General features: G+C 51.6%; 1 protein-coding gene across 2 annotated transcripts in view; it reads left to right on the forward strand.

Moving 5' to 3' along the window:
* Positions 1 to 23,457, forward strand: part of M6PR (mannose-6-phosphate receptor, cation dependent) — a 48,976-nt gene extending 25,519 nt beyond the window's left edge. For both annotated transcript variants that reach the window (XM_075348532.1, XM_075348533.1), the window contains exons 5-7: positions 5,730 to 5,860; positions 8,092 to 8,218; positions 22,618 to 23,457. In XM_075348532.1, the coding sequence (XP_075204647.1) occupies positions 5,730 to 5,860; positions 8,092 to 8,218; positions 22,618 to 22,740 (381 nt within the window). In that variant the 3' untranslated portion in view covers positions 22,741 to 23,457. The remainder of the gene's footprint in view (positions 1 to 5,729; positions 5,861 to 8,091; positions 8,219 to 22,617) is intronic.
* The last annotated feature ends 4,381 nt before the right edge of the window (positions 23,458 to 27,838 follow it).

The following is a 27,838-nucleotide window of genomic DNA, read 5'->3' on the forward strand; positions in this document are numbered from 1 at the left end:
ATTTGGGGATGGCCAGAGGCATAGGCTGGACGTTAGTTTCCCTGCACCATGAAAAGAAGATTTTCCACGTACGGTGGTAAATGCGGGATGAAGCAGGCTTTCGGGCGCTGATCATGGTGGAGATAACCGCGGGGGAGAATCCCGCTCTTGTTAATACCCAGGTCTCAATGGCCATGCCGTCAGCTTCAGAGCTCTGGAGTTCTGATGGGAAAAGGGCCCTTAGGTCAGCAAGTCTGGGATGTCTGGAAGGCGCCACGGTATGTCTGCGAGCATTTGTACTAGTTCGGCGTACCAGGCGCGCCTGGGCCAGTCCGGTGCGAACAGTATCACCGGGAGTCCCTCTGCCTTGATCTTCTGATTACCTGCGGCAGCAGGGGTAGAGGTGGAAATATGTAAGGCAGGCAGAAGTGGTGCCAGGAGCAGACTAGAGCATCCGTGCCGATGGACTGCGGGTCGCGTGACCTGGCTATGAACGCGGGTACCTTTGCGTTCAACCTTGAGGCCATTAGATCCACGTCTGGTGTACCCCAGCGAGTGCAGATGTGTAGGAACACTTCTGGGTGGAGAGACCACACTCCGGCGGCCAGACCTTGGCGACTTAGAAAGTCTGCTGCCCAGTTCTCTACCCCCGGTATGTGTACCGCTGATATCACTGATCCCGTCAATTCGGCCCAGCTGAGGATCTTGTGGGCCTCGAGATAAGCCGCTTTGCTGCGGGTGCCCCCTGCCGATTGATATAGGCTACAGCTGTCGCATTGTCCGATTTGGACTCGAATCTGACGACCCGCTAGCAGAGGGGAGAATGCCCTGAGCGCGAGGAAGATCGCGCGGATTTCCAGGATGTTTATGGGTAGACAAGACTCCTGGGGCGTCCAACGTCCTTGTGCAGTGTGGTGCTGGTACACTGCTCCCCAGCCTAGGAGGCTGGCGTCTGTGGTCAGGACCAGCCAGTTCACTGGGAGAAAAGCCACCAGCGGAGTGCATACCTGACTGAAGGCGTCAGGTGAAGATGTTTGTCCAGGGAGAAGGGGCTCTTGTCCCAGGCAGCTAGAAGGGCTAGCTGCAGTGGGCGAAGTGCAGTTGAGCAAAAGGTACTGCCTCCATAGCCGCCACCATCCTGCTGAGCACCTTCATGCTGAATCGAATGGAGCGAGACGGAGGACGTAGAAGGCAGCGTACCGCTTGTCGAAGAGCGATCGCCTTGTCCTGAGGGAGCTGGATCAAGCCCCGACTGGTGTCCAGGGACATGCCCAGGAAGGTGATGGATCGTGCTGGGACCAGGGATGATTTGTCTAGATTCAGTAGCCACCCTAAGCGGAATAGGGTGTCCGCGGTGATCTGTACGCTGGTTGAGCAGTTGCGGAAGGAAGGGGCCTTGATGAGGTCGTCCAAGTAAGGGAGAACGACTACTCCCCTGGTGTGAAGGACGCTCATGGCGGCCGCCATGACTTTGGTGAAGACCCTTGGCGCGGTGGCAAGGCCGAAGGGTAGGGCTACGAATTGAAAATGGGAGTCCTGAACTGCGAAGCGGAGGAATTTTTGGTGATCTGGAGCGATGGGTATGTGCAGGTACGCGTCCTTGATATCTATGGAGGCGAGGAATTCCCCTTCGACCATGGATGCAGTAATGGACCTTAGGGACTCCATTCTGAATCTCCGTACGTGCACATGTTTGTTCAGGTGATTGAGGTCCAGGATGGGTCGAACTGACCCATCCTTTTTGGGGACCACAAGAAGGTTGGAATAAAAACCCCCGAACTTCTCGTCGTACGGGACGGGTATTATCACTCCTGCTGTTTGGAGCGAGTGGATTGCTGAGAAAAAGGCCTCGCGTTGTTTTCGAGTCTTTGGGGGGTTTGAGAGAAGGAACCGACTCGGTGGTCTGGTCCGAAATTCTATGTGGTAGCCGGAAGACACAAGGTCTTGTACCCATTTGTCGTCTGAGGCAGCAGCCCAGATGTGTTGAAAGAGCCGCAGTCGACCTCCTACAATGAGTGTGTCTTCCGGGGCGCCAAAGGAGTCATGAGGGGGGAAAACGTCGTGGACGAGTCTCCGTAGTCCTGGACAGTTTCGGTCTAGGCTGCCATGACTAAGTGGGTTTCGGGGAGAGCTGAGGTCGGTCCCTGCGTAGTCCGCGGCTAGTGGCGGGGGCAGAGCGGAATGTCCACCAACCAAATGAGTTCCGAAAGGAGCGGAACGAGGGCTGTGAACATCTGGTGAAGGTCGTCCTGGGCTTCAGCTGGGGAAGGGAGGTACTTTTTCCTCCCGTGGCGTCAGAAATGAGCTTGTCCAGACGTTCGCCAAACAATCGGTCTGGAAAAAAGGGAAGGCCCGTGAGAGACTTCTTTGAAGCAGAGTCCGCTCGCCATTGTCGGAGCCAGAGAGCTCTACGGATGGCTATGGTATTTGAGGCGGCAAAAGCTGCGCAGGTAGCAGCATCAATGGAGGCCTGCATGAGGTACTTCGCCGCAGAGGCAATTTGAGCTGTTACCTCTGTGACGGTATGAGGGAACTGGGATTCCTCAAGCGAAGTGTTAAGGGATTCTGCCCAGACCACGATCGCCTTTGCGACCCACACAGAGGCAAAGGGAGGGCGAGAGGGAGGAACCCGCAGCCTCAAAGGCAGAGCGGGCGAGGTGCTCCACCTGTCTGTCTGTCGGGTCCTTTGATGGAGGAACCATCGGGTAAAGACAGGAGCGTCTTTGTGGCAAGGCGGGAGACCGGGGGGTCGACCGAGGGCGGATCGGCCCAGCCCTTAGGGGCAGGTGAGGCAAAAGGGTAACGGGACTCCATGAGTTTACAGTTACCGAAGCGCCTGTCAGGCTTCTCCCTTTGCTTTGTGAGGATATCCTGAAATTCTGGGTGATCAGCGAAAACCTTTAGGGGGTTTCCTTGACCTCTTAAAGGAAGGAGACCACATGGTCAGTGGTAGTGGATGGGGGATCCTCCACATGCAGAGTTTGGTTGATTGCTGCTATAAGGGAGTCTATTGCAGTTTGATCATCTGGGGATGGAGAAACCAAGGAATCATCCTGGTACAAACAGCATTCTCCCTCCTCCAGCTCTTCAGAAGCCGTGGAGCGTGTGGGAGAGCCTGCCCTGTGCGCTCCCGAGGGAGAGCCATGGGGGCCATGAGAGTGCTGGAGACACCCGGCCGTGTGCTCTTTTCCGGATTCCTGCAACCGGTGAAGCATGGGCCCAGATTACCTCAGAAGAATCCTCCATAGGGGTATCCTCAGGCTGCGTTCCGTCCAGGGGCCCAGAAGGGTGTGGAGGACGACATTGCATAGCCAGTACCAGGTTCTGTGACAGTCTTTCCATGGATTGGGACAGAAACTGTGCCCATTCCGGTGGGCTGGGAGCCCTAGGCTCTGGGCTGACGGCTGCGGCGGTGGTGGCGTGGGGATCTTGGGGGGCTATAGGGGCACAGGACTCAGTGAGAAGGTGTGTTTACGTGGTAGCTCAGCGTGGCAGGCAGTGCAGGCTGAATAATAGACTATGTGAGCCTTAGCACTCTTAGTACCCTTAGAGTTTTGCATGTTCCTAATAGGAGTATGCCAGGAGGGGGAGCAATGATATGCAGAGCTACAAGTGAAGCAGTGGGAAGCAAGGATTGTATTTGCTTTGGTGTACCTCACCAGAATCAGCCAATGGCCCTGCGTCCTCAGGAAGGAGTCTCTGTGGAGATCTTCGTGCGTTTTCCTGGGGGGCGGGTCTTATTGCGGCCCGCGGGGGGCGGAGCATAGCGCTAAAAGAGCTCCAAGAAGAAGTCAGTGTGCCCCCCCCTGCTGTGGGTAGTAAACGGCAGGAAGGGAGCTTCTGAGTCAGCACACAGCTACCAGTAGATTATCTCTGCAGGAGTCCCTTTAAAGGGAACCTGTCATCAGAAATTTAGCTATGAAGCTAAAAGTTCCCCCCTCTGCAGCTCCTGGGCTGCATTCTAGGAAGCTTCCTATAGTTTTTGTGGCACCTTTTATCCCAAAATAAACACTTTGTAAACTGGTACCTTTTCTTATGCAAATTTCTTAAATTTTCCGCCCCTGGGTGCCCGTGGTCCCGCGCATGCGCTGTTCCACTGTAGCGGTGTGACCGCTGTGACGCTTTTGCGCGGGCACGAGGTTATGGTGCCGCGTCTCCCCGTAACCTAAGCTCTCCTGCTCCGTCCGCTCCTCCCATCTATTTCCTGCTGCTGAGCAGGATGGGAAGGAGGGGACGTCCGGGCAGCAGGCCAGCGAGCGCTTGCGCATAACGCTGGAGTAATAGGGGAAATTGCGGTCACGAGGTTATGGGCGGCACTTACTGATGACACTAACAGCGCCGCCCATAACCTCGTGCCCGCGCAAAGCGTCACAGCGGTCACACGTGCACACAGTGCACGGCACCGCTACAGTGGAACAGCGCATGCGCGGAACCACGGGCACCCAGGGGCGGTGTCCTGAGCTTTCAAAATCAGCGTTCGGGGGCGGCGTAAATCTGCAGGAGGAACAGCAACGGACCACAGGCAGCCCGCCCCCATGGAAAATTTAAGAAATTTGCATAAGAAAAGGTACCAGTTTACAAAGTGTTTATTTTGGGATAAAAGGTGCCACAAAAACTATAGGAAGCTTCCTAGAATGCAGCCCAGGAGCTGCAGAGGGGGGAACTTTTAGCTTTATAGCGAAATTTCTGATGACAGGTTCCCTTTAAATCAGCAAGGGACTCCCCCCTCCTCCAGCCAGCACGCAGCTAGAGGGAATAAACACTGAGTTTATGAGCCCTGGGAGCCCTCCCCCCGCCACCGTTAGATTATCTCTGCAGGATTCCCTGCAATCAGCAAGGGACTTTCCCCCTCCTCCAGCCAGCACGCAGCTATGGTGGGAATAAAGACTGTAAATTCAGTAGTCCTGGGAGCCTTCCCTGCACCGTCTTTCTCCCTTTGTCTGGGAAACCAGTCAGGGGGGAATCTCACCTTAACAGTGCCTCAGTCCAGGCAGTGGAAATAGCAGAGTCAGCCTGCTGTGTCCGGCCACACAGGTGCAATGTTATCAACTCAGAGCCTGCAAAGAGGGGCTGAGGAATTGTGCCTCTGCCCTGGGCTCTGGAAAAACGGTGTCTGTGGGACCCGTCGTCCAGTAAAAGGCAGCCCAGGATCCAGCGTTGCAGGAGGGAGTACGTGGAGGCAACACTCAGTGTTCCCGCCCGTTGATGTTATTGGGAGATCGGTCCCTAAGGGAAACTGTCGCCCTCAAAAAATAACAAAACCTTGACAGGATGTGTCTCCTACAGACACTAATCTAAAACTGAGGTTGCCTGGCCCGGCCAGGGGGTGTATACTGCATCTACTTAGTGTCCTCCTATGGATAGGAAGCATAACACCCATGGTCCTGTGTCCCCCAATGAGGCGTCAGAGAAAATGAAAAAGTTACAGCTTTCGGAGGAAAAGGAGCAACAAAATGGAAAATTGCCCAGGGGTGAAGGGGTTGAACACTTTCACTGTGAAAAAAGCTGTAAAAATATAGTAACTTTAATTAGTACAGCCATAATCAATGACCTGTTTTTGATATGATGAACGCCGTTCTTTTATGCCCCCTCAAAAAAAAATAAAAAATAGATAAGTTCCTGCGTCCATTATATGCCTTGCTCTGCGGTTCACATATTTGTTACAGCGGTTTGTTTGGTTGTGGTTTTGTGTCAGTCTTTACAGTGATTTCTGCTTCGTTACATTGTGTTGATTTATGTCTGTATTACAGGAGGGCTTCACGATAATTAGTGAGGAGCGGGACAAGCTAAATGACTGCTTCTACCTCTTTGAGATGGACAGTAGCGTTGCGTGTCCTCCAGAGGAATCTCACCTCAGCGTGGGCTCCATCCTGCTCATTGTGTGAGTTCTCCCATCATTACTGGTTTATGTGGTTTCATTCCTTGCTCATCGTTACTTTCAATAGCTTCTATACCAAAGGCCGCGTTCATACCTTCAGTATTTGTAAGGCAAAATCAGGCATGGAACAGAGGGAAACGTATAATAGAAACACAGGCACTTCTGCCTTTTCACCCACTCCTTATTCTGGCTTACAAATACTGATGTAAAATGCTGACCAGATACTCAGCGTATGAACGTGGCTAAAGGGTCAGTAATGGATGGTTTCAGCATATCCAATTAAAAGGGAACCTGTCATCACGTTTTTCCCTAATGACCTGCGGCCACCACCAGTGAGCTCTTATATAAGTGCCCAGACCACTGTATAGTGTAAAGAAGACCGTTTGTTATACTCACCTAGGGGGCAGTCTGTTGGGTGTCGCTGCTCGCGGGTCCGGCGCCTCCTCTGCTGCCCCCCTGCTCCTCAGTCCCATGTGGATGACATGTCCTACATCATCCACACAGGCTGGCATTGTGCTCCTGCGCAGACTCTCTTCTCTCTACCCTGCCAAGGGCAGATGAAAGTATTATACTGCTCATGCGCCGGCAGTCTTTGACCTTTTCTCGCTCCTACGCATTATAATACTTTGATTTGCCCTCAGCAGGGCAGATCAAAGTGCGTCTGCTCTGGACCGCAATGCTGGCCTGTGAGGATCATGTAGGATGCATGATGCACACGGGGCTGAGAAAAGACGGTGATCACTGCAGAGAGGAGGCGCCAGTCCCTCCAGCAGCGACGCCCATCAGACCGGACCGCCCCCTAGGTGAGTATTTCTAAATGTTTTTGGTATGTTTGTTTTTTTTACACTATATGGAGTGGCATGGGCTCTTATATACAGTATTCTGGAATGCTGTATATAAGAGCTCACTTGTGGTCGCAGCACCTCATAAGGGGAAAACATGGTGACAAGTTCCCTTTTTAAAGGGGGTTGTCTACTACTAGAGAGTCCCAGCATAATCAATTCAGGAGCCTAACTTAAAGTGAAAAGTTCACACTCTCTTGCTGCAGTGCTGCTGTTCCTGGCGGTGATGTGACATTTGTTGTCGGGTGTCGGTTGCAGCTAATCAGTATTTCTTCAAAGCAGACGTTCACTCTGAAGAATTAGGCCACTTTCACACATCAGTTTTTTGCCGTCAGTCACAATCCGTTGGATCGACGGATTCGTCACAGATTATGGACAAACTGATGCAACGGATCCGGCTGATAATAAATTGGAGCATGCTCCGTTTAAAAAAAATGGAATCAGTCGCTGGATTCCATCATTTGATGAATTCTGCACTCATAGGCTTCCTTTCTACCAAACGATGGACGGCGACTAATCCATCACTGTCTGGTTTTCAACGTAGACAATAAACATTACTTTATCCGTTGTCTCTGTCCACCGGACAAACAATTTGACATATCCGTCGAATGACGGATGAAACGTGAGGCCATCCATCGCTAATATAAGTCTACGAGAAAAACTGATCCAGCGGCATCAGTCGCCGGATCCATTTTTTTTTTTTTTGTAAATTAAACGGAATGTGACTGATGGCGAAAAACTGATGTGAAAAGAGGCCTTAGTTTTGCAAAACTTTGGTCTAGGGCAGTACTCTGTGTTCGCCCACTGAACCGCCTCCTACTTGCCGCATCTCTGACTCATTTTTGATAAGCCGGCTTTGTCCCAACATCTTTGTTGCGGTGTTACGTTATACAGGGGGTGCCCAGTAGTCAGCACACAGGACTCCCATGTAGCAGCTAGGTAATACTGACATCGCTGCTGAACCAGAGTCCTGCAAATTGATTTGCCCATCTCTAATAGCTTCGCCTTGGTCAGCTGTCTCTATAGAACCACCTCCAGTGTCCAGCCGGCGCTTGAATCCTGAAATCCATGTTTCGGCCATGAATGACTGAGCTGGGAACTACCTTTTACACTTCTACTAGTTATACTAATTACTACCGGTCAGAAGCAAGTAAGGGCGCCAACATGTCCGACACAGAAGTGACACATTAGTTGTCTCTTCACTCACAAGAGTGAATGCAAAAGATGATTCGTTTCATGGTCTGAGACCAGTGTCATCTGGTTAGATTAAATGGGGTGGGAGTTTTCCCTATTTGGCACCAGATTTTCTTCTTACCAGGAAGATGTAATAACGCAATGTATATGGAATCCTGATGTCGTATATGACTACACTTGCGTTGTCTTCTTTCTTAGGCTTGCTGTACTGATTGGACTTTACATTATCGGTGGATTCCTTTACCAGCGGTTTGTTGTAGGAGCCAAAGGCATGGAGCAATTTCCAAACATCACATTGTGGAAAGAGCTGGGGAATCTAGTCGCAGTGAGTAATGGAAATGTGATATTGCACTCTGCCCATCTTGCATATGACTTAACCATGGGGACATTTCTTGTTTGCCCGCTGTCTGCAGATGTTCTGTGATCCCACAGAATTTAGATTACCGAGATGTGAAAATTGGGTAGGGAAATTATGCCAAGAATTGAGGTTCGCAGCTGTTATCAGATTAGAAGCTGACCCAATGTTGCAGAACTTTGGGACTAGCTTGAAGCAGGAGTAATAGATATATATACACATAGATATACTATTATTTATATTTCTTTATCGTTCCTTTGGGAGACCCACACCATGGGTGTTTAGCTTCTGCCTCCAGAGGACACACAAAGTACTACACTTAAAAGTGTAGCTCCTCCCTCTGAGCTTATACACCCCCTGGTAGCCAGTCCTAGTCAGTTTATTGCTTTGTGTCAGGAGGCATACATCCACACATGCATTCTCATCTGATTTATTTGACTTTTGGAAAGAGTTTAAAGAAAAGCGGGTCCATGTCTGAACTCACGGCATGTCCCTTCTCACCCCACTGTGTCGGCGGTGTTGTTAAGGTTGATTTACAAGGCTGCAGCCTTACATGCCGCGCTCCTTCACCATCCCTTCTGTGCTCTGGCTTGAAGTGGGAGCCAGCACGGTCTCCATGCCTGGCAGGAGTCCGGTCTCCATCCACAGCCCCTTGAGGATTCTGTTAGACCGGAGCACTCATCCCCAGGGACATGGCCCTGTGTCTCAGCAGCTAAGTACCTGAGACGTTTATGTTGGGGGTCCCGGTTCTTTATTGTAAGGGGAGAGTATGCTGTATGTGATTGTTTTAACTTTTCCGGCGGATTCTCTAGCTTTTGCCTGAGAACCGCGCCGATGGTGCCTGCTTGTCGGCCTCGCTGCTTAAATTTAGGCCCCGGCTTCGCCGGAGGCCTAGTTTCATTTTCCTGCCCTCGCATGTCACTCATGCAGAGGGACAGGTTCGGCTCCTCCCGGCGGCCGTTCTACGCAGGGGAGGGACACTCCCCACTGCTGGGGCGTCCCTCCTTCCCTGCAGGTCTCTCTAGCCCTCCAGTTCCCGCTCTCCAGTTCCCGCTCTTTTATAGGAACGCCCCCTAGTCATTTCTCAGGCAGAGTTCACTCTGCTCTGGGACACCCTGCATTCTGCATCTCTGCTGAGGTGCTGCGACTGGGGGACCGGGCTTCGGGATCTGGAGGGCACACAACACCGCGCTCAGCGGTCTGGTAAGCCACAGCTGGTCTCCGGTTGTGGACCTCTGTATACCAGCAGCATGTCTCAGCACAAGGAGCAAGGCCCAGTGGTCTCTCAGGCTGCTGCTGCACCTGTGATTGAACCTCCGGCCTGGGTAGAGTCCTTTTCTAGGTCCATATCCCAGTCATTTGCTGAGTCCATGGGACTTTTGTCCAGGACTTTGAATATGCATCAGCCCCCCTCACAGGGTGCCTCTAATACTCTTGACAGAGGACTCCTATCCTCTGACCTCCGTCCATCGGAGCTCACGGAGGATTCATCATCTGATCCCAGACCCCGTCCTTCTAAGAGAAGGCGCAGGGTTTCCTCCCCCTCCCCATCCCACGGCTCTGTCTCAAGAGCTGACTCTCAAGATGAGGAGGGATGCCCTCACTGGGGGCTCGGAGGCTATGTATAGTGATTTGATTGCTTCTATTAATTCTGTGCTGGATCTCAATCCGCCAGTGTCAGGGGAGCAACTCTCTTCGGCAGAAAAACATCAGTTTACCTCACCTAAGAGAGTGAAGTGTGTTCTTTAACCACTCCAGTTTTCAGACTGCTGTGACCAAACCCAGGGCCTGCCCTGACAAACTCTTTCCAAAGCGTGGTTCTGATGACCGGTTTCCATTTCCACCTGAGCTGGTCAAGTAGTGGTCTCACTCCCCAAAGGTAGACCCTCCGGTGTCTAGGCTCTCAGCCCGGACCGTTGTGTCGGTGGCTGACGGCACCTCACTTAAGGATTCTACTGACCGTCAGATTGACCTTCTGGCCAAATCTGTGTATGAAGCTGCGGGGGCCGCGTTTTCCCCGTCTTTTGCAGCAGTGTGGGCTCTCAAAGCCATCTCTGCTTCTCTAGAAGAGATGCATTCCCTCACCAAGGAATCTATGCCTGAGATGGTTACCTTAACTGCTCAGGCTTTAGCCTTTTCATCTTATGCCATGTCTGCCATGCTAGAGGCTGCTCACCGCACTGCGGTGGCTTCAGCTAATTCTCTTGTTATCCGCAGGATTTTGTGGCTTCGAGAGTGGAAGGCAGATGCTTCTTCCAAGAAGTTTCTTGCTGGGCTCCCTTTTGCTGGTTCATGGCTGTTTGGTGAACAGCTGGATGAAATCATTAAAGAAGCTACTGGCGGGAAGAGTACTTCCATGCCACAAACCAAGACCAGGAAACCTGCCCAGGGTAGGAATCAATTGAGGTTTCGTTCCTTTCGTTCCTCCAACTGGTCATCCTCTAAGCCTTCCGCCTCGTCCGCTAACTCAGCCAAGGATCAGAAATCCAACTGGCGCCCAAAAGCGCGTCCGCAGAAGACCGCAGGAGGTTCTGCCACTAAGGCAGCTTCCTCATGACTCTCGGCCCGCTCCAGCCACGTCCTTAGTCGGTGGCAGGCTCTCCCACTTTGGCGACGCTTGGTTAAAGCAAGTCTCCGATCAGTGGGTGAGAGACATCATATCTCACGGCTACAGGATAGAATTCTCTTCCAGCCCTCCAAACAGATTTTTCTTCGGCGCTCCATTGGGAGACCCAGACGATTGGTGTATAGCTACTGCCTCCGGAGGCCACACAAAGCATTACACTAAAAAGTGTAAGGCCCCTCCCCTTCTGGCTATACACCCCCAGTGGGATCACTGGCTCACCAGTTTTCAAGCTTTGTGCGAAGGAGGCACACATCCATGCAATAGCTCCACTGTTTAGTCAGCAGTAGCTGCTGACTATGTCGGATGGAAGAAAAGTGGGCCCATATAGGGCCCCCAGCATGCTCCCTTCTCACCCCACTTGCGGTTTGTAAGGTTGAGGTACCTATTGCTGGTACGGAGGCTGGAGCCCACATGCTGCTTTCCTTCCCCATCCCCCTGAGGGGCTCTGTGGAAGTGGGATCTTACCGGTCTCCAGGCACTGAGACCGGGCTCCATCCACAGACCCAGAGAACCTGCTGGATTTGGAGCTGGGTATCCTCAGGGACAGGGCCCTGCGACATTAAGGTACTCTGTGTCCCCGTACACATCGCGCACACACGCACCAGCATTGCTGGGAGTGTTAGTGTGCCGGGGACAACAGCGCAGAGCGCTTGTGCTATTATTCACTGCAGCTTTGCTGAGTGAATTTATGTATTGGGAAGGGCCGCGCCGGCCGCTGCTGGGTGTTTTACACTGTGGCGCGGCTGGGACTTGTGGTGCGCCGGGGACTTCCGCGCCGGCCGTGCACATAGGACGGCCGCGCTTATTACTCGAGTCCCCGGCTTTGCGGCCTAGTTTTCCTTTCGTTCCCGCCCCCAGCCCTGCCAGTCAGGGAAGGGGCGGGACGCTGTACAGTATGTCAGCGCAGGGAGCTGGAGTCTGCTTTGCATTCTCCAGCCCCCTTCACTAGACTCAGTGGGACGCCGGGTTCCCGCTCTTGTCTCGGGCACGCCCTCGGCCCGCCCCTCTTCTCTGGACGCCGGCAGCCATTCCGGCACACAGAGCGGGAAAACGGAGACAAGCGCTGAGCTAGCAGTTACAGGAGGCGCCACACACCTGCTTTTGTGCGGGCGGTAAGCGGCAGCTGCAGTGCTGACCCACTAATGCCGAAGTGTCCTGCTGTACTTTTTGTGAAGTCGCTATTCAGGATGCAGGCCTAGAAACAGCAGCTAAAAAGCAGCGGTGCTAAAGCACAGACTGTACATGGCACTGTAATGGCTATTCTTGGCTGTCTACCCGCCTAGATGGCTAGCCAGCGGCAGCAAACAGCAAGGGTGCTAAGACACAAGCTTTCAATGCTGCTTGGATTGCATGTGCTGCAGTGTTTATTTTCATGCTTGTATGCTATACATTCACTGTATGTCGCTATTCTTGGCTAATGCTCCTGGATAACTTGACAACAGCAGCAGAAAAGCAAGGGTGCCTAGGCACAAGCTTTCAATGCTGCTTGGATTGCATGTGCTGCAGTGTTTATTTTCATGCGTGTCTGCTATACATTCACTGTATGTAGCTATTCTTAGCTAATGCTCCGGAATAACTAGACAACAGCAGCAGAAAAGCAAAGGTGCCAAGGCACAAGCTTTCTAGGCTGCTTGTACTACATGTGCTGAAGGGTTTATTTGTACTTCATGCTTGTATGCATTCACTGTAAGGTCGCTATTCTTAGCTAATGCTTCTAGATGGCTAGACAACAACAGCAAAAAAGCAGGGGTGCCAAGGCACAGGCTTTCTATGCTGCTTGTACTGCATGTGATACGGTTCCAGGGCCCCCAGTATGTGCATTTGCTCAACCGGGGTCTCCGCTACAGGTAGCCAAAAGACCACCTGTGATCCCTGTCCATGGACAGGGATGGAGTTGCAGTTTCCGCTGCTTTATTGTCTGTGATTATGACTAATGTCTTACAGACTTTGCAGTCCAGATAGACCTTGGCCAAGGTTGATTCAATGCCCCTGGCCACCCTGATTGGGAATAAATGAGGGTTCCAGGGGGGTCCCATGCATCCCAGGGTGCAGGCTCTGACACGGACGACAGTCCCAGACGGCCTAAGTGAGCTCCAGGGGACTGGCCCTCGACTTCATCACTGGTCAGGGTCACCACAGGAGTACTCTCTGTGTCATGAGGCAGACGTAGCTGTTCAAGACTCTGATCTTGAGACCGCTCTCAATCCGGATGCACCGGATGGTGACGCTATAGTGAATAATCTTATAGCGTCCATCAATGGAAAGTTGGGTATTTCCCCCTCAACTCCTCCAGGGGAGGGGTCAGCTTCACAGCAGGATAAATCCCTCTTTCAGTATCTCAAGTGTATATTGAGTATTTTTCTGGCGCTGACTTCAGAGAAGCAGTTCAGAAACACCACGCTTACCAGATAAGCGGTTTCTCCAAACGTTTTAAGGATACACGTTATCCCTTTCACCTGACGTGGTAAAGCGCTAGACCCAGGGTCCAAATGGATCCCCCAATCTCCAGACTTGCGGCTAGATCCATAGTTGCAGTGAAGATGGGACTTCACTTAAAGATACCATTCACAGACAGATGGACCTCTGGTTGAAGTCTGTCTGTGAAGCTATCAGCGTGTCGGTTGCTCCGGCATTCGCAGCCGTATGGGCACTCTAACCTATTTCAGTTGCGCTTGCGCAGCTGGTCTTGAGCACATGTGCATCTGTGCCGCAGGTGGTGTCCTTAACCTCGCAATGTCTTCATTGCAACTTACCCTAGTAATGCTGTCCTGGAGGGACAGTCGAGGTTGGTCCTTCCCAGGCTCGGGCAGGTCCCAGTTGTCCTCGTCCAAAAGGGCTCAAAAGGCTCAGAGGGGCTCAGATTCCGGCCGGGCTCAATCACGCCCAAGGAAGGCAGCAGGAGGAACCGCTACCAAGGCGGTCTCCTCATGACTGTCAGCTCTCTCTCTCCGCATCCGCGGTTGGTGGCAGAATCTCCCGCTTGGGGATATTTAACTGCCACAGGTCACAGACCGGTGGGTGAGAGACATTTTGTCTCACGTGTACAGGATAGAACTCTGTTCTCGTCCTCCGACGCGATTCTTCAGCACTTCTCCCCCCCTCCCCCCACCGAGCCGTTGCTCTTCTGCAGGCAGAAGAAGTGGTAATCCCTGTTCCTCTTCAGGAACAAGACACGGTTTTTTCCTCCAATCTGATTGGGGTGCCAAAAAAGGGGTGGCTCTTTCCGTTCCGTTCTGGACCTAACACTGCTCACCAAGCACGTGAAGGCCAGGCGGTTCCGGATGTAACCCTCCGCTCCGTCATTGCCTCAATGTCGCAAGGAGATTTCCTGGCATCAATAGACATCAGGATGCCTATCTCCACGTGCCGATTGCTCCAGAGCACCAGCGTGTGCTACGTTTTCGTTATTGAAGACGAGCATCTTCAGTTTGAGCAGTCCTGCACTCTCAGGGTCACTCTGTGATCCTTACTGGGACGATCCACTTGTCAAGGCACCCTCTCAAGAGGCATGCCAACGCAGCCTGAACGTGGCGCTGGAGACTCTCCAAAGTTTCGGGTGGATCATCAACTTTTCAAGGTTACATCGGGCACTGACCCAATCGCCGACATATCTGAGCATTGAGTTTCACACTCTCTCAGCGGTAGTGAAGCTTCCGCTGGACAAGCAGCGTTCACTACAGACGGGGGTGCAGTCTCTCCTTCAAGGCCAGTCACACCCCTTAAGACGTCTCATGCACAGGCAGTCACTTTCGCGCAGTTTCATCTGCGTCCACTTCAATGGGACATGCTTGCCAATGGGTTGGGGAGTCGACGTCCCTAGACAGGAACGTTTCCCTTCTCAGACGGTCATGGAGTCCATCCGTCAGATCAATGTTCTGGAAATCTGGGCAGTGTATCTTGCCCTGCAAGCCTTCCAGCAGTGGCTGGAAGGAAAACAGATCCGAAGTCAGTCGGACAATTCCACAGCGGTGGCAGGCATCGCCCACCAAGGCGGAACACGCATCGCCAAGCCTACCTGGCAATCCGGCGGATTCTGATGTGGGTGGGGGACAGAGCATCCACCATATCCGCAGTTCACATCCCGGGCGTAGGAAATTGGGAAGCAGACTTCTTCAGTCGCCTGGGTATGGACGCAGGGGAATGGCCTCTGCACCCAGAATGGTGTCAGGCAATCTGTAGCCGCTGGGGGATGCCGGACGTCGACCTAATGGCGTCTCGACACAACAACAAGGTCCCGATTTGCATGGCGCGGTCTCACGAGCAAAGAGCTCTGGCGGCAGGCGCCTTAGTTCAGGATTGGTCGCAGTTCCAGCTACCCTATGTGTTCTACCTCTGGCACTGTTGCCAGAGTGCTACGCAAGCTTAGCTCCGCTTGCCGCCGCGCCATCCTCGTCGTCCCAGACTGGCCGAGGAGGTCGTGGTTCCCGGATCTGGGGCATCTCACGGTCGGCCAACCGTGGGCACTCTCAGACCGGCCAGACTTACTGTCCCAAGGGCCGTTTTTTCCACTGAATTCTACGGCCCTGATCCTGACTGTGTGGCCATCGAGTCCGGGATTCTAGCGTCTTCAGGATTATCTCAAGTCGTCATTGCCACCATGAGACGGGCTAGGCAGCTGACGTCTGCCAAGATCTACCACAAGACGTGGAAGATATTCTTCTCTTAGCGCTCTGCTCAGGGAGTGTCTCCCTGGACATTTGCATTGCCTACTTTTCCTTCCTTCCTGCAATCTGGTTTGGGAAAAGTTTTGTCGCTCGGCTCCCTTAACGGACGAGTCCCAGCGCTGTCTGTATTCTTTCAGAATCGCATAGTACGACTTCCTCAGGTACGCACGTTCCTGCAGGGGGTTGGTCGCATTCTCCCTCCGTACAAGGGGCCGTTAGACCCATGGGATCTGCACAGGGTACTTATTGCTCTCCAGGAGCCGCCCTTGGGGCCTCTGAGGGATGTTTTTTCACTTTCTCGACTGTCACAGAAAGTGGCTTTTTTGGTAACGGTCACGTCTCTTCAGAGAGTGTCCGAGCTAGCAGCGCGGTCATCCAAAGCTCCTTTCCTGGTGTTTCACCAAGACAAGGTAGTGCTGCGCCTGATTACGGGGTTTCTCCCTAAGGTGGTATCCCCCTTTTCATCTCAGTCAGGATATCTCCTTACCTTCCTTTTGTCCTCATCCAGTTCATCGATATGAATTGGATTTGCATTTGTTGGATCTGATGAGAGCGCTCAGAATCTACTTTTCCCGCACGGCGCCCCTGCGCCGCTCGGATGCACTCTTTATACTTGTCGCTGGTCAGCGCAAAGGGTCGCAGGCTTCCAAAGCCACCCTGGCTCGATGGATCAAGGAACCAATTCTTGAAGCCTACCGTTCTACTGAGCTTCCGGTTCCATCAGGGCTGAAGGCCCATTCTACCAGAGCCGTGGGTGCGTCCTGGGCATTACGACACCAGGCTACGGCTCAACAGGTGTGCCAGGCAGCTACCTGGTCGAGTCTGCACACTTTCACCAAACATTATCAGGTGCATACCTATGCTTCGGCGGATGCCAGCCTAGGTAGAAGAGTCCTGCAGGCGGCAGTTGCCTCCCCGTAGGGGAGGGCTGTCTTTGCAGCTCTAACATGAGGTATTTCTTTACCCACCCAGGGACAGCTTTTGGACGTCCCAATCGTCTGGGTCTCCCAATGGAGCGCCGAAGAAGAAGGGAATTTTGTTACTTACCGTAAATTCCTTTTCTTCTAGCTCCTATTGGGAGACCCAGCACCCGCCCTGTTGTCCTTCGGGATTTTTGGGTTGGTTTTTCGGGTCCACATGTTGTTCATGTTGAATGGTTTTCAGTTCTCCGATGTTACTTCGGAGTGAATTTGTTTAAACCAGTTATTGGCTTTCCTCCTTCTTGCTTTTGCACTAAAACTGGTGAGCCAGTGATCCCACTGGGGGTGTATAGCCAGAAGGGGAGGGGCCTTACACTTTTTAGTGTAATGCTTTGTGTGGCCTCCGGAGGCAGTAGCTATACACCAATCGTCTGGGTCTCCCAATAGGAGCTAGAAGAAAAGGAATTTACGGTAAGTAACAAAATTCCCTTCTTTTCTCTCAACTCCCCCCTGCTCCAAGGCCGCCGCCTTCTCGCAGGCCGTGGCGTCCTTGCAGGCAAACTGAGTGATTGTCCCAGTTCCCGCTCAGGAACGGTTCAGAGGTTTTTACTCAAATCTCTTCCTAGTTCCAAAAAAGGACGGTACCTTCCGGCCCATCCTGGATCTCAAGCTTCTCAACAAGCATGTCCGGGTGCGGCATTTTCGCATGGAGTCTCTGCGATCAGTCATTGCCTCTATGACCCAAGGGGAGTTCCTGGCGTCCATCGACATCAGAGATGCCTATCTACATGTGCCAATCGCAGTGTCACATCAGCGTTGGTTACGTTTTGCGATAGGAGAGGATCATTTCCAATTCGTGGCTCTCCCCTTCGGGTTAGCCACGACCCCTCGGGTATTCACCAAGGTCATGGCGGCAGTGATTGCGGTCCTGCACCTCCAGGGGTTAGCAGTGCTTCCTTATCTGTACGACCTTCTGGTCAAGGGTACATCCAGCGCAGACTGTCAGCGGAGTGTATCGCTCACTCTCGCCACCCTAGCCCAATTCGGGTGGATTGTCAATCTTCCCAAATCCACTCTGACTCCGACCCAGAGTCTCACGTACCTAGGGATGCAGTTCGAGACTTTGCCGGCACTTGTGAAGTTGCCTTTAATGAAACAGCAGTCTCTCCGGCTAGCGGTGCGCTCTCTCCTGAGGCCCCGCCGTTATTCCCTCAGGCGCCTGATGCAGGTGCTGGGTCAAATGGTGGCCTCCATGGAGGCGGTTCCCTTTGCCCAGTTCCATCTGCGTCCTCTGCAGCTGGACATTCTCCGCTGTTGGTACAAGCGGCCTTCCTCCTTACAGAGGTTAGTGGCTCTGTCGCCACGGACCAGGAGCTCTCTTCAGTGGTGGCTTCGACCCCTCTCCCTGTCCCAAGGGCGCTCCTTCCTGACTCCGTCCTGGGTGATTCTCACCACGGATGCCAGCCTTTCCGGCTGGGGAGCGGTACATCTCCACCACAGAGCATAGGGCACTTGGACTCCGTCCGAGTTAGCCCTTTCAATCAACGTGCTGGAAACCAGAGCTGTGCTTCTAGCTCTCCTAGCCTTTCACCACCTGTTGGCGGGCAGGCACATTCGAGTCCAGTCAGACAACGCAACAGCGGTTGCCTACATCAATCACCAAGGCGGGACACGCAGCCGCCTGGCAATGTTGGAGGTCCAATGCATTCTTCAATGGGCGGAGGACTCCAAGTCCACCATATCCGCAGTCCACATCCCTGGCGTAGAAAACTGGGAGGAAGATTATCTCAGCCGTCAATCTGTGGACGGTGGCGAGTGGTCCCTGCACCCGGCAGGGTTTCAGTCAATCTGCCGCAAGTGGGGCACTCCGGACGTGGACCTAATGGCATCCCGTCACAACAACAAGGTTCCGGTTTACGTGGCTCGCTCCCACGATCCTCAGGCCTTCGTCGCGGATGCTCTGGTTCAAGACTGGTCCCAGTTTCGTCTGTCCTACGTGTTTCCCCCTCTAGCTCTCTTGCCCAGAGTCCTGCGCAAGATCAGAATGGAGGGCCGTCGAGTCATCCTCATTGCACCGGACTGGCCCAGGCGAGCTTGGTATCCGGACCTGCTCCAACTGTCCGTGGAGATGCCGTGGCATCTTCCGGACCGTCCAGACCTGCTCTCGCAAGGTCCGTTTTTCCGCCCGAATTCTGCGGCACTCAAATTGACGGCGTGGCTCTTGAGTCCTGGATTTTGACGGTTTCTGGTATTCCTCCTGAAGTCATCTCCACTATGACTCGGGCCCGTAAGTCTTCCTCCGTCAAGATCTATCACAGGACTTGGAAAATGTTCCTGTCGCTCTTCTGGCCATTCTCCTTGGCCATTCTCGTTGCCGACCCTTCTGTCTTTTTTACAGTCCGGTCTGCAGCTAGGACTGTCCCTCAACTCTCTCAAGGGACAAGTCTCAGGCTCTGTCAGTGCTGTTCCAGCGGCGTCTCGCCCGGCTGGCTCAGGTCCGCACCTTCATGCAAGGTGCGTCTCACATCATTCCGCCTTATCGGCGGCCCTTGGATCCCTGGGACCTTAACTTGGTCCTCACGGTATTTCAGAAACCCCCTTTCGAGCCCCTTAGGGAGGTTTCTTTGTATCGTCTTTCTCAAAAGGTGGCCTTTCTAGTTGCCATAACTTCTCTCAGGAGAGTCTCTGATTTGGCTGCGCTCTCCTCGGAGTCACCTTTTTTGGTTTTTCACCAAGACAAGGTAGTTCTCCGTCCGACCCCGGACTTTATTCCTAAGGTGGTCTCTCCCTTCCACCTTAACCAGGATATTTCCTTGCCTTCGTTCTGTCCGGCCCCTGTTCATCGCTTTGAGAAAGTGCTGCATACTCTAGATCTGGTGCGTGCTCTCCGGATTTATGTGTCTCGCACCGCTGCGCTTAGGCGGTGCACCTCTCTTTTTGTGCTAACCACAGGGCGGCGCAAGGGTCTCTGCTTCTAAGCCGACCTTGGGCCGTTGGATTAGATCGACCATTTCGGACGCCTACCAGAGTACTCAGGTGCCTCCCCCGCCGGGGATCAAAGCACACTCGACCAGAGCTGTTGGTGCCTCTTGGGCTTTTAGGCACCAGGCTACGACTCAACAAGTCTGTCAGGCTGCCACTTAGACTAGCCTGCATACCTTTTCGAAGCACTACCAAGTGCATGCTCATGCTTCGGCAGATGCGAGCTTGGGCAGACGCATCCTTCAGGCGGCTGTCGCCCACTTGTGAAGTTAGGCTCCGCCTACTTCTTAGTTTTTCTGTTTATTCCCACCCAGGGACCGCTTTGGAACGTCCCATGGTATGGGTCTCCCAAAGGAACGATAAAGAAAAAGAGAATTTTGTTTACTTACCGTAAATTCTTTTTCTTATAGTTCCGTATTGGGAGACCCAGCACCCGCCCTGTTGCCTGTTGGCAATTTCTTGTTCCGCGTGTTATCACCGGCTGTTGTCGTGGACAGAGTCTCCGGTTGTTCCGGCTCTTGCTCTGTTCTACTTGTGGGTGGCTATTCTCCTTCAGCTTTTGCACTAAACTGGCTGTGACTGGCTCACCAGGGGGTGTATAAGCCCAGAGGGAGGAGCTACACTTTTAAGTGTAGTACTTTGTGTGTCCTCCGGAGGCAGAAGCTAAACACCCATGGTCTGGGTCTCCCAATACGGAACTATAAGAAAAAGAATTTATGGTAAGTAACAAAATTCTCTTTTTTTTGGGGGGGGGGGGGGAGGAATCAGGTTTTAACTGTATTTGAGTGACCTCTCGATTGTCTCCAATGAGTCCATGCCAGCACATTACATGGTGGAGGTCCCCTTGCCTGATTCTTTGTAATGATCGGGGCAGTATAAGGCTATGTGCCCACGGGAACTTGCTCCTGCTAAATTTTTTTCCAGATAAATCCGCAGGTTTCAGCAAGTACAGACACTCCCCATGTTGCCCTATGGGACATGGGGAGTGCTGTGTCCATGCTGCGGATGCAGAGGATAGCAGTGGAGCTAGGAGCAGGAAGGAGGTTGGCGGGGCCTGCACGAGCTCCGGTCATGTGACAGCCAGAGCTAGTTCAGGCCCGCCCACCTTCTCCTGCACAGTGCAGATGCTGACAGACACGGCTGGAGAGTGAAGTGCTGTGTGATGGAGGTAAATGTGAACGCCCCGATCACTCAGCACTTGTTCTGCATTGAGGATGCAGTGCCGAAGCCATGGTACTGTATCAATGCAGAATGGCCGCAGCATATCCGCAGGACATTCCGCAATAAAACCGCAGCATTGAAACAGACAAAGTTGTGCTGCGGGTTTCTGGGAGCTCCTGCGGAATGTCCTGCGGATATAACCGCAGGACACTTTCCCCGTGGGCACATAGCCTTAGGGCAGATTTCACATCACCCGCCACAAATTCAGTACAGTTGCATTCATTTACAATGGAAGTGAGACACCATGCGGACACATGCTTTATACACAACCACATGTGTCCGCATTGTGTCGTGCTTCCATTGTAAAGGAATGTAACTATACTGCATTTGTGCCGGATCGGCTTCCAGCAAAATACTGGAGATGTGAAACGGCCCTAACTTGCAGTTTGACAAATTATTGATGTATTTTTCCCAGGTCTATGCTTCTTAAATGTTTTTTTACATGTATTTGTAATTGTGTCCATTAAAACTATTATATATTTTCACGCAAATACTCCGCCTTTCTTGTTTATTTACCAGTCCTTTGTAGTGTGCAGTCTCTGGGACATTCTGGTGGGTTAAATTATACCCTTTACCAGTATGACCCTTTAGAGACCATAAGGTTTAACCATGAGGCTTCTTGTTTGGATAGTTTGACAAATTAGTCTGTTTTGGACATTTGAGCTTAGTTCTACTGCGCATTTTTAAGGGCTTGGTCACATATCGTGTTTTTGCCACTTTTTGCGCCGTTGAGAAAAATAAAAGTATAGCATTTACAGTACCAGCAAACAATTGAGGTTTTGAAAATATCAGGTGTCTTGCTTTGTTTTCCTTGTCTATGTTCAGTGGTGGTGCACTTTTTTTTTTTTTTATTTAATCTGCAGCAGGTGAATTTATTTCATTGTTTTTCACCCATTCAAATGAATGATGGAGGGGGGGAATGTATATAAGAGTGTGTGTATTTTAATTAGCATGTATACTGCCAACACTCTAGTTATAGAATAGATTTATGATTCCATGTCTCAACTTTCAGAGACCGATGGTAAGGATCAAATCTCAAAATTCGGTCTTCTTACCTCAGCACCCCTGGTATCTTCATTATTAGATAAGATAGATGGGGTGGACAGCAGTGTGATCAGCCTCTTCTTACCTCAGCACCCCTGGTATTTTTATTAGATAAGATAGATGGGGTGCTGGGTGGACAGCAGTGTTAGCAGCCTCATCCATGGTATCTGCAATATTAGATTGGATAGACCAAGTTCAGCAGTATGAGCAGGCACTTCTCACATCAGCACTCCTGGTATCTTCAGTATTCGTTCAGGTACACAGTGGACAGCAGTGTGAGCAGCCTCTTTTTACTTCTGTAACCGGATATTCCCAAAAAAGAAGAAAAATCCAGCTCCATTGATGAAAAGATGAAATTGATAGCTTTTATTTACAGGTTACGAAAGTTAAAATCCAAGTGGATTTTAAACATGCAGAGTCCCGCGGAAAACAAGGTGTGCTATGTTGATCCTAACTCTAACAACGTATCACTAAATTACTTTCTGCAGCCGTTCTGATATCAGAGATTTAATTTTTTGCTTATAGTAGAGCATAACAAGCTGCCCTTACACACACCCCTTTCAGTGTACATTTTTATAGACAGGCTGCTAATTAGAGAAAGGGACAGTCAGACCTCAGCTCACAAGCTGCTCAGTGAGACTGAACATAAAGCAAGGAAGCTTAAATTAACATTGCAGGTAAACACAAAACACTGAGATAAGAGATGCATTGCTATAATTTAAATGTTAACCCTTGCAGCGCGCTGTCTTCAGATTACATGACAAAAACCTGCTGACAGATTCCCTTTTAAGAACAGCTTTTCTTCTGTTTGGATTTTCTATTTGTTCTCACCTACCTGCTGGACATGTATGGACGTTTCATGATGATCATTTAAGATATGATTGAATATTTTTTTTTTCCCCCCATTTTTAGGACGGTTGTGATTTTGTGTGTCGATCCCAACCACGATCTTCAGAAACTGCCTACCGAGGTGTTGGCGACGATCAACTTGGAGAGGAGCCGGAAGAGAGAGATGACCACCTACTACCTATGTGATCCAGATCCATTCATGATAACGTTACATAAATTAGCAATTGGAGGAAGCCCGCATCTTCCACCACATTTTCTCCCGCTGCTTAGAAAATCCTTAGTCTCCTAATGTTCCTCTGCTGCAGTTGGGGGCCTCTGTCCCCATTGCCCTTCTGTGGCGTAACCCTACATTGGGCAGCCACCTCTTGTGCTTTGTACTGGGAGTATAGCCAACATGGTACTTTTGGTTTATGGCCATGAATAAACCTGATGTCTTCTCCTGTATTAGCACTATATGGGTAAAGGCCTTAAACCAAGAAACAAACTCAGGATAAGTTAGGAAGTCGATATATAAGACCAAGGTCTTTTTTGGAAGGCCTTTCTCCTTACCACAATGTGGTAGGTCCATCCAGCAGATGGACAATTTGTCAAAATAGCAGAATTGACATAAATTTACCTTGCATACGGCCACTCCTACAACGTCACTAAAATTGGACCCACAGAAGTACTTGAACTCTTTTGTACACACTGGAAACACACAAACCTGTACAGTTCTGCGGTAGATATCACCATTGGGGTTTGCGTTACTTAGTTCTGCATCTGAATCACTATTCCACTTTCTTGCTACGCTTTCCCTCTAATTTTTTTTCCTAATAAGGTTTTTGGGGTATTTACATTTTTATGGGTGTTTATATCTTGTGTGACTTATTGGCAAATTCTGAATTTTTTTTGTTTCATTTTTTTTAACAAAAGAATTAAAAAGTAAAAAAAAGGAAGCAATTTGTTCGGTATTATAAATTGCAGCATAATTCTTTGATTAATGTTGATTGTCCCCAAAGTCATCCATGGGGGATTGGAGTACCGTATTCTTTGTTTTATAAGACGTGCTGGATTATAAGATGCATCCAAAGTTGAGAGAAAAAAAAAATGGGGTCAGTCTTATACTCCGGTGTTGTCTTACCAGAGGGGGGGGAGGGGGGTGGGGGTCAAGCAGTGGTGGTGAAGCGGGGCGTCACAGGAGGCAGAGGTTGTGGTGGCGGTCAGTAGGGACAGCTGCAGTGGTAGCACTGGCGGTGACGGCTCAGTGGTGGAGCAGGCCAGTGCAGTGTGTCCGCGGTCCCGATTCAAGTGATGGCACCTGGAGTGGCGCATGCACAGATGGAGCTCTCCTCCAAGGGCTCCATCTGCGCACGTGCTGACTCCCGCCTTTTCTGGTACCGGGAGACAGTCATGCTGCTGCAGTGAGTTTTATAAATGCCAAGACCACTAAGGTAAGAGACTGCACGGACCAGGGCTCATCCCACTACACACTCTTACCCCGTTTGCAGAACACTACTCTGACAAAACAAGGTGAGGAAACCACACATTGGTAAGACTTTATTTGTTCACCAAATGGCAAAAACATGTTGTATATTCCCAGCAAGAACACATGATGCAAGGTACAGTCTCACCCTTTTGCTGGCACTTCAGGATTAGAATCTTTGTGGCTTCAGGGCCAACTGTCTCAACCAGTAGCACCATGCTTTTAGCCGGCACCTACTGAGAGAAGATAGAAGCTACCTGAGCAGAGCAACATATGTAGCCAGGTGATGGAGTTGTCCCAACCTGGGCTCTCCAAGTGAATTCGTGGACTCCGCATTAATCAGTGAAGCAGTTCTGTAATCATTCAGTTGAAACCTTATTTCCTCAGCTGAGGTCATGTAGAATATTTAAAGTTAAGTATTTCTGTGATCCCCAGCTGAAACTGAAGCTTCTCAGCTAAAGTCATGTAGACTAACTCTGGTAACAGAAGCAAGGCCCTTTTATACCAAGCAATTATCTTACAGGATTGGTTGGAGATGGCTGACCTCTTACTGGTTGCTAGTTTAATCAGACTGCATAATTTTCCTCTGAACTATGTAGTCAGAAGGGCTGAGGCAATAAACATTTACAGAAAGTAGGCTTGGATTAGTCTCACATGAGACAATGGCTTCTTGGTTTAACAAACAAAAGGAACCATGCGTCTGGCTAACAATTAACCCCCTCTCCACTCCACCCACAAGTGGCCAAAGTAGCCCTTAAGCTGGTGTCACACACAGCGACAACGACGTCGCTGCTACGTCACCATTTTCTGTGACGTTGCAGCGACATCCTGTCGCTGTCGCTGTGTGTGACATCCAGCAACGACCTGGCCCCTGCTGTGAGGTCGCTGGTCGTTGCTGAATGTCCAGCTTCATTTTTTGGTAGTCACTCTCCCGCTGTGACACACACATCGCTGTGTGTGACAGCGAGAGAGCGACGAAATGAAGCGAGCAGGGAGCAGGAGCCGGCGTCTGGCAGCTGTGGTAAGCTGTAACCAAGGTAAACATCGGGTAACCAAGGGAAGACCTTTCCCTGGTTACCCGATATTTACCTTCGTTACCAGCCTCCGCCCTTGCTGCCAGTGCCGGCTCCTGCTCTGTGCACATGTGGCTGCAGTACACATCGGGTAATTAACCCGATGTATACTGTAGCAAGGAGAGCAAGGAGCCAGCGCTAAGCAGTGCGCGCGGCTCCCTGCTCTCTGCACTGTGACATGTAGCTGCAGCACACATCGGGTTAATTAACCCGATGTGTACTGTACCTAGGAGAGTAAGGAGCCAGCGCTAAGCGCGGCTCCCTGCTCTCTGCACATGTAGCACAGCGACGTTATGATCGCTGCTTCTGCTGTGTTTGACAGCTAAGCAGCGATCATAACAGCGACTTACAAGGTCGCTGTTACGTCACCGAAAATGGTGACGTAACAGTGACATCGTCGCTGTCGCTTAGTGTGAACCCAGCTTTACTGCTCAGGTGGAGTGAGCTGTAATCCTGACTGGAAGCGGTTCATCTTTAGTCAAATATGCTTTCAGAATGGCAAAAGCAGATTCAATGAGCAATAGTAATCTTAGAGGCAGGGATACTTCTATGATGGCCTTCAAGGATTATGTAAGTGTGAGGAGTTGTTTTTCGAGTTTTTTTGCACAGCTTTAACCAGGTCCAACTGCTGAGGGGTGAGACACAATGAAGGAAGTATAAATTTCTTTGTCGCTCCATTGGGAGACCCAGACAATTGGGTGTATAGCTTCTGCCTCTGGAGGCCACACAAAGTATTACACTTTAAAAAGTGTAACCCCTCCCCTCTGCCTATACACCCTCCTGTGGACCACGGGCTCCTCAGTTTTATGCTTTGTGTGGAAGGAGGCACACATCCACTCATAGAAAAAAAAAAAAAAAAAGATTTCTCATACATAGTATGATGGATGGAAGAAAAGAGGTCCCCTATGGGGTCCCCGGCATGCTCCCTTCTCACCCCACTATGTCGGCGGTGTTGTTAAGGTTGAGGTACCCATTGCGGGTACAAAGGCTGGAGCCACAGGCCGTCTCCTTCACCATCCCTTATGCGGCTCTGGGAGAAGTGGGAGCCTCACCGGTCATTCACCTGCTGAGACCGTGCTCCATCCGCAGCCCCTGGTGGAACCTGCTGGACCGGAGCGTTTTCATCCCCAGGGACCGGGCCCTGCACCTTGAAGGTACTCTGTCCCCATGTGGGGACGGTACGGGGAGAGAGGTCGCCTTTCTCCCCAGTAGCGCCGTCCGTTGTTTTTTCATCGGACTTCCGCGCCGACCGTGCCTGCTTGTCGGGCACGGCCTTAAATTTAGTCCCCGGCTTCATCGCGGCCTAGTTGCGATAAATCCCGCCCCCGGGCCTGCCTGTCAGGGGTAAGGGCGGGATTACCGACAGAGGGCTGGAGCATCTTTGCATGTCTCCCCTCCCCTCTGATGGACCACTATGGGGCCTCCAGATTCCCGCCTTTGGCCGGCGCCGCCCATGGCTCCACTCCCCCCTTGAGAGCTCCGGCGGCCATGTTTGGCATTCTGCCGGTGTATGCTGCAGCTGCACATCTCTACAGCTCTGGGGGACCCACGACAGGGAATCTGGAGGACACCAGCGGTTGGTAAGCCGCGCCGGTTACCCGGTGCTGGTTCCCCTAGGGTGCCGTGATTTTATATATATATATATATATATATATATATATATATAATTAGGAACGGCTGTGTAACCCTTTCCCATATACCCTCAGTGGTCGCTCTCCTAAGGGACACTTATTGCTTACAGCATGTCGTCCACAAGGAGCAAAGCCCCTAAGGCACAGGTTTTTTTCGCAGCCTGTACCTCTTGTGGGGCTATGTTGCCTGCGGGATCCACCTACCCTCACTGTAATCAATGCTCGACTCCTGCCACGCTTGCTCAGCCGGAGCCTCGGGCACTTGTGGGCCCCTCGGCTCATGTAGATCCCCCTGCTCCTCCTGAGCAGGCTGCAGGGACAGAGTCACCCTCATTGGCCCCTTTCGCTGAGAAACTCTCAATCCATTGCACAGTCTATGGACAAATGGTCATCTAAGCTCCTTGAGGCATTGCAGTCCAGACCGGGCTCTTCACAGGCACCTGCCCCTGTTAGTTTGTTTCCTCCAGGGCCTTCTCGGTCCGCGCCGCAGCGCGCTCCCAGGATAGCCCCTAGGTCCCAGGCTGAGGACTCCTGCCCGGATCGCAGTCCCAGACCGGCTAAGCGGCCTCGCTGGGACTCTTCCCCGGGCGCGTCTTTCGCCCCGGCCTTTGCGGCTGTGTGGGCTCTCCAAGCAATCTCGGCTTGTCTGACTGAGATTAATGCTGTCACACGGAATTCTGCTCTGCATGTTTCTTCCTTGACCTCTCAGGCATCAGCTTTTTCGTCCTACGCCATGAACGCCGTCCTGGACTCCACTAGCCGTACGGCTGTAGCATCTGCTAACTCTGTGGCAGTCCGCAGGGCCATGTGGCTGCGCGAATGGAAAGCAGACTCTGCTTCCAAAAGGTTAACTGGTTTGCCTTTTTCTGGCGAACGTTTATTTGGCGAACGATTGGATGAGATTATTAAGGAATCCTTGGGAAAGGACTCCTTCTTACCCCAGTCCAAACCTAAGAGACCTCAGCAGAGAAAAATCCAATCGAGGGTTCGGTCCTTTCGTCCCTCCGCCAAGCCCCAATCCTCTTCGTCCAACCGGCCGGAGAAAGGCCAGAGGAACTCCTATGCGTGGCAGTCCAAGTCACGCCCCCAAAAGGCCGCAGGAGGCACTGCCTCCAAGA

This window comes from Anomaloglossus baeobatrachus, chromosome 5 (assembly GCF_048569485.1).
Source record: "Anomaloglossus baeobatrachus isolate aAnoBae1 chromosome 5, aAnoBae1.hap1, whole genome shotgun sequence".
Taxonomy (NCBI): domain Eukaryota; kingdom Metazoa; phylum Chordata; class Amphibia; order Anura; family Aromobatidae; genus Anomaloglossus; species Anomaloglossus baeobatrachus.